Source organism: Dipodomys ordii, unplaced genomic scaffold (genome assembly GCF_000151885.1).
Source record: "Dipodomys ordii isolate 6190 unplaced genomic scaffold, Dord_2.0 Scaffold188, whole genome shotgun sequence".
NCBI lineage: Eukaryota > Metazoa > Chordata > Mammalia > Rodentia > Heteromyidae > Dipodomys > Dipodomys ordii.
This window is the reverse complement of record NW_012267404.1, coordinates 824,181-831,113: the sequence shown is the minus strand read 5'-3', so window position 1 is coordinate 831,113 and position 6,933 is coordinate 824,181. Positions and strand designations below refer to the sequence as shown.

Sequence of the window (6,933 nt, the reverse complement as noted above, 5' to 3'; positions counted from 1 at the left end):
ATCATTATAAAGTAAGATGTTCCATGCAAAGCACTAAAAATTCCACCCAAAACCCATACTCCCAATAAACAAAAAACTATGTGAAAATATTGCCATGCTAACATGTTGATCACCATATTATTCATGGAAAAACAATATAATTATTAAACAATGGATTAGAATGAAGTAACACAGTTTGCAATATTGTCAACTAGACCACAATGATTTTACATAACAAACAATTCCAGATTCACTCATAGGGTGAGTAGTATGGGTTAAATGTTGAGAGAAGGTAAATATAAACCCCATTAATTCATATCATTATCTTCTAATTATAAAAACTAGAAGCTGAGAACCTGAAAAAATTATATAAAATTTGGCATACTCCCGTGTTCCAAGAAATGACTTGAGGATCATATATGCAATTAATAGACAGTTGTATAAAATCACTTCAAGGTCAGGATTTAACCTCTTAAACAATGATCACAATTTACATCATAGAAACAACTCCAGAAATACATTTACTTTGATTAACTCTTATTCAGGACAAAAAAACATGATGTTCTAGCACTGTATGTACAAATTTAAAAAGGGCAAGTTAATTTAGGGGTTAAAACAAAGGCAAACTGGTTCGGAGCAAGGGGAAAAGTCCTCAATTACGAAGACATAAGTGGGTAAAATGTTTTCTTGGTTTCTGAGGGTACAAAGTCAACAGGTAAAATAGACCCTGCCAGGCAATAATTCAGAGCTGCTCCAAAATTCATGAGTACTATCTTTTCATAGAAAAGATAGTTTTACATTAAAAAGAGTCAGAAATGGCATTTCACAGGACAGCAACTCCCTGCACAGCTACCATACTGAACACAGGCCTGGTTACAACTGTTATGCTCCTGCCAAGGGTTGTGTTCATAAACTGAGAGCATATTTCCAACTGGACAGAATATCACAGGAGGCAAACCAGGATCAGGAGTCACCTGTCTTATTACACTTGCCCATTCAGGAGGTGAAAACAGGAGTGAGGTGAGAAACCTCTATTTATGGTTCTGGATTGAGTTTGCTCATCATGTACAGACTGGCTATAAATAAAACTAAGACCAAGGAAAAAAAATACTTAGGATAAAATGCTACCCACTTGCTTTTTGCTATTTTCCCTCCTTTTAGATTTAAGGTAATTAGAATTGATTGGGAGATTATCCGGGATTACACTTTCCAATCCTAAAATTTAATTTCCTATTTATATTCCATGAAAACATTGTTAAGCATTCAAAAGAGGATTTGGCCTTTGTTTTTTTTTTTTTTTTTTTGATCGGTCATGGGGCTTGAACTCTGGGCCTGGGCACTGTCCCTGGGCTCTTCTGCTCATGGCTACAGCTCTACCTCTTGATCCACAGTGCCACTTCCAGTTTTCTGAGATAGAGAGTCTCACAGACTTTCCTGCCTGGGTTGGCTTTGAACTGCAATCCTCAGATCAGCCTCCTGAGTAACCAGGATTAAAGGTATGAGCCACCAGGCCCTGGCTTTTTTTATTATTATGGATTTGGCCTTTAAAAAAAAAACAAACAACAAAAACCAGCCGGGTGCCAGAGGCTCACGCCTGTAATCCTAGCTACTCAGGAGGCTGAGATCTGAGGATCGCAGTTCAAAGCCATCCCAGGCAGGAAAGTCAGTGAGACTCTTATCTCCAATAAACCAGTAGAAAACTGGAAGTGTCGCAGTGGCTCAAGCGGTAGATTGCCTTGAGCTGAAGAGTGCAGGTACAGTGCCCAAACACAGAGTGCAAGCCCAGTGACCGACAAAAAAACCCCCAAAACCCCCCAACCCCCAAAAAAACCCCAACCCAACCCAAACCCAAAAAACAAAAGGAGCACTTGCTTTAGTTTTCATAATATGACAATGAAAAATTTCCAGAGTGACACTTACAGAGTTTGAGGTCAGTGAATAAGATTCTTTAGAATCAGGGCCTATCAGAGTTCAAGTTCTTTGGAATGTGAATATTTTATATACAAAGGAAGGACAAATTAAACCCCCAGAGAATTCAAGTGAGAAAGATATTTTTTTTAATTCAGTCATGGGGATTAAACACAGGGCCTATGTTGCTGTCCCTGAGCTTTTTTACTCAAGGCTAGCCACTTCTGGTTTTCTGGTGGTTAATTAGAGATAAGAGTCTCATGGACTTTCTTGCCCTGGCTGGCTTTGGAACTGCTCAGATCTCAGCCTCCTGAACAGCAAGGATTACAGGCATGAGCCACTGGCACCAGGTGAGAAAGGTTTCTAAATGAGATGCTTCCAACAAATTAAATCTGATAAATTAGTCTTTCCCAACTAAATTTCAGCTAACAACTCAATACAGCCTCTTGAATCAGACATAAAGATCACTCAATCGTGGATGATGATCTAAGGATACATGATGGAATATAGATGAGCAATACACATGAAAATGTTTGTAAACCGCTGCAGTTCTAAAACAGTACACTTATATTACAAAGCAATGTAAATAAATATTGGGCTAGTAAAAAAGCTCTTATTTACAGTTTTACAAATGAAATTGTATTCAGTGTAAATGCTGTGTTAAAAGAACACAGTATTGTATTAGTAAAATGAGTTCTGTTGAGGGCATTACAGTTTCTGTTAGAATCAATGCATAATGTATAAAAGGTTCAAGGAACTGTTTATAATTTAGTACAGACAAACCCAGTTAAACCTGGAATGGCATCTGTTAAAGTGCTGAAAAACAGGAAATATTTAGAAAACACTGTACATTATTAAAGCTTAATCAAGTCAGAATTGTTAAACTTCTTTCACATTTTTATCCTTTTGTTACGAGCCATGTGCAAGATGAGTATGACCAGCAAAGAAATAAAACTTAGGCCACCAGCTGCTTTGGAGATTTTAGGTTCAGTGGAATGAGTTTCCTAAAACTGTTTATCCATCAACCATACCTTCAGGCCTCATAATCTGGTAAGTAATTAAATATTCAGGGTAAGCCTGCAAGAGAAAGATTAATTCAAATGGTAGTAAACAAATTTTGTTCCAAGGTTAAGAAGATCTTTCATAAGTATTCAAATTTTTAGGGAGGCTGTTCTAAATTAGTCTTAAAAATATAATTTGAGGGTAGGGATGGGAGGGAAAACAATGGGGGAGAATGACAGAAGGGGTGATATTGATCAAGATACATTGTAGTCATAACCTGACTTATGAAATTATAACCTCTACTTAATAATAAGAGTAATAATAAAAAAGGTGGATGCTAGTGGCTCACACCTTCAATCCTAGCTATGAAAGAGAATGAAATCTTAAAATAGAGGTTGGAAGCCAGCTCAGCCAGGAAAGTCCATGAGTTTGATTAACAACAAAAAAGCCAGAAGTGGAGCTGTGGCTCAAGTGGTAGAGAGCTAGCCATGAGCAAAAAAGCTTAAGACAGTACCCAGGCCTTGAGTTCAAGCTCCAGGACTGGCACAGAACAAAAACACCCCAGAATCATTTAGGGATATCTTCCCAAAACACAGTTATCTTAACTCCAATCCCCCCCCCCTTTTTTTTTGGTCCGGTCGTGGGGCCTGAACTCTGGGCCTGGGCACTGTCCCTCAGCTTTTCTGCTCAAGACTAGCATTCTACCACTTGAGCCACAGCGCCACTTCCGACTTTTTTCTTTTTTGCTTATGAGGAATGGAACCCAGGGCCTCATGCATGCAAGGCAAGCGCTCCACCACTGAGCCACCTTCCCAGCCCTCAACTCCAGTCCTTTAGACTAATAGCCAGCAAGCAGGTCTATGATGGTTAGTATTAAGGACATGTCTATCTGTGTTTAGTAATAGAGGTAATTATGATACCTATTAAATTCAGAATACTATTCTGGCCCAATATTTTACTGATAGTATGAGAGGATCATATGCTTCTTCGAACACACTTTTAAAAATCAGAATTCTGATTAATTACATTTTATAGATGCAAAAGAAAAATGCAGTGTAGTTGGCCAAATTTAAATAGTTTAGAGATATCAGTATATTTCCTTATTTTGAAAAAATTTAAGTATTCTTATTTTGCTACATTGGTATCTTTACAAGTCTGAAGCTACATATAAATTTTTGTTTTTGTTTAAACCAAGGTCTTGCCTTATTCATTTAAGAAACTAAAGTATGGTTCTATGGGGGGGGGTGGAGAGTGGTTAGTATGGAGTATGAACTCATAACCTGGCTCTTTCTTTTCTTTTTTCCTGTAGGTCGTGGGGCTTGAACTCTGGGCCTGGGCACTGACTGTTCCTCAGCTCTTCAGCTCAAGGCGAGTATCTACCTGAGCCACAAGTGCCACTTCTGGTTTTCTGGTGGTTAACTGGAGATAAGAGTTTCATAGACTTTCCTGCCTGGGCTGATTTTGAATTTTGATCCTCAGATCTCAGCCTCCTGAGTAGCTAGGATTACAGGTGTGAGCAACCGGCACCTCGCTAGACCTGGCTCTTTCTAGGCAGATCTTTTACTACTTGAGCCATACCTCCAGCTCTTTTCTGGTTTAGTCTCAGTTCTCCTACGTATTACTAGAGCTTGGTATATAGACAGGCCAACACACTGACCCCTATAGCTTTTTTTTTTTTTTTGTCAGTTGTGGGGCCTGAACTCTGGGCCTGGGTGCTGTCCCTTAGCTCTTCAGCTGTAGACTAGCATTCTACCACTTGAGCCTCAGCCCCACTTCTGGCTTTTTCTGCTTATGTGGTGCTGAGGAATAGAACTTAGGGCCTCATGCATGCAAGGCAAGCACTCTACCACTGAAGCATCTTCCCAGCCCCCCCATAGCATTTTTAAAGGTAAACAAAACTCCCCTCTGTACAGTATGTTCACAAAAAATAAAATAAAATAAAATTAAATTAAAAAAAAAAAGGTAAACAAAACTGAGTTACCTGTTCGCCTCTGTAAATAACATATTCAGCTAATGCTAGGCCATTAACACTGGGCCGACCGGTGACAGAGTGATGCCCGGGAGGTGAATGTGCCATTTTCATTGCACTAAACTGCAGGAAAGACTTTCCCAAGGTTACCCGGCAAAAGAGCAGTTGTCTAAAACATAAAATGGAAAAGGGCACTCTGAAGACAAATTTAACACAAGTTTTACAACCCTTACTTGCATACATTAGGTAAACTTTAGAAATGTCTTCATACGAAAATATTTATGATTGTTTTTAATATTTAACCCTCAAAAGAACTTTGTGCTGGGCTGTGGGGCCTCATGGGTATAACTGTAACCAAAAGGTTGAGATCTGGAGAATTATAGTTTGAAGTTAGCCTAGGCAGAAAAGTTGGTGACACTTTTTTTTTTTGGTTATGGGGCTTGCACTCTGGGCCTGGATGCTGTCTGTCCCTCAGCTCTTCAGCTCAAAGCAAGCACTCTACCACTTGAGGTACAGTTCCACTTCCAGTTTTCTGGTGGCTAAATGGAGATAAGAGTCTCATGAACTTTCCTGCCAGGGCTGGCTTTGAACTGAAATCCTCAGATCTCAGCCTCCTGAGTAGCTAGGATTACAAGTGAGAACCACCGGCACCCGGCTGTGACACTCTATCTTGAAAACAACCATAAGGCAGGTTGGCATTGCTCAAGTGGTAGAACACCCGCCTAGCCCTGAGTTCAAATCACAGTACTGCAAAAAAAAAAGTCTATTATTCTTTTTTTTTTTTTGGATCCGGTTGTGGGGCTTGAACTCTGGGCCTGGGTGCTGTCCCTCAGCTCTTCAGCTCAAGGCTAGCACTCTACCACTTGAGCCACAGCACGGCTTTTTTTCTTTTTGCTTATGTGGTACTGAGGAATCGAATCCAGGACCTCATACATGCAAGGCAAGTGCTTACTGAGCCACCTTCCCAGCCCTCATTCTTTTAAAATAATTTGTTAAATTATTATTTTTTCTTCAGTATTGGGAACTGGACATGTTAGGCAAATATTCTATCACTGGACTGTATTCCAAGGTTTTTTTAAATTTATTTTTGTGACAGGGTCTCACTGATTTGCCCAGGCTAGTCTTTAAGTCATGATACTTCTGGTTTAGCCTCCCACTAGGTGTGATTATAGTAAAGTGAATCACTATATCCAGCTAGTTAATTCTTATATTTTTGGTTTTTTTTTTTTTTTTGGTCGGTCGTGGGGCTTGAACTCTGGGCCTGGGCACTGTCCCTTAGCTCTTCAGCTTAAGGCGAGCACTCTACCACTTGAGCTACAGTGCCACTTCCGGTTTTCCGGTGGTTTCTTGGAGATAGGAGTCTCACGGTCTCTCCTGCCAGGGCTGGCTTTGAACCGCAATCCTCAGATCTCAGCCTCCTGAGTAGCTAGGATTACAGGCGTGAGCCACCAGCGCCCGGCTTAATTCTTAAAAATATAACTTTAAAACTGGAAAAACGTTAACAACTTTATAGATTTAAACTTATTATCTTCTTTGTGTCAAAGCAAAAACACAAATCACAGACCAAGGGGGAGGAAGGAGTTTAAGGAACTTCTATGGTAGCTTGCAAAAGAATCATTTATTCAAAAAGGCCATTGATTCCACTTTCAAGATACATTTAAAATTCATTTACTTCTAATTTTGTCACCATGTCTAAACCATCAAAATTTCCACCTGGACTATAGCCTACTAACCCAGTTTTTCTACTTCTACTCTAATTCCTGCCCAAACTACTTTCTGTCTAAGCAATTACTGATGAAAACAACTACTGCCAGGTGCTGGTGGCTGACAGTTATGATCCTAGCTACTCAGGAGGCTGAGACCTGAGGATTGCAGTTCAAAGCATCAAATTCCTGAGACTCTTCAATTAACCAGAAAAAATACATTAGTGGACTTGTGGCTCAAGTGGTAGAGTGCTAGCCTTAAGAAGCTCAAGAACAAAGGAGGAGGCTACAATGCTTGATAAGAAATGTACTCATTATCTTGCCCATGTAATTGTAACCCCTCTGTACAGTATTTTCACAATAAAAAATAAA

At 39.6% G+C, this 6,933-nt stretch overlaps 1 protein-coding gene across 1 annotated transcript in view; it reads right to left on the bottom strand.

Annotated features, from left to right (window-relative positions):
- Positions 1-2,630: 2,630 nt before the first annotated feature.
- Positions 2,631-6,933, bottom strand: part of Tnks2 (tankyrase, TRF1-interacting ankyrin-related ADP-ribose polymerase 2) — a 69,680-nt gene continuing 65,377 nt past the window's right edge. The window contains exons 23-24 of the mRNA XM_013034319.1: positions 4,871-5,027; positions 2,631-2,964 (exon numbers count right to left, since the gene is read on the bottom strand). Coding sequence (XP_012889773.1) covers positions 2,902-2,964; positions 4,871-5,027 — 220 coding nt within the window. The 3' untranslated portion in view covers positions 2,631-2,901. The remainder of the gene's footprint in view (positions 2,965-4,870; positions 5,028-6,933) is intronic.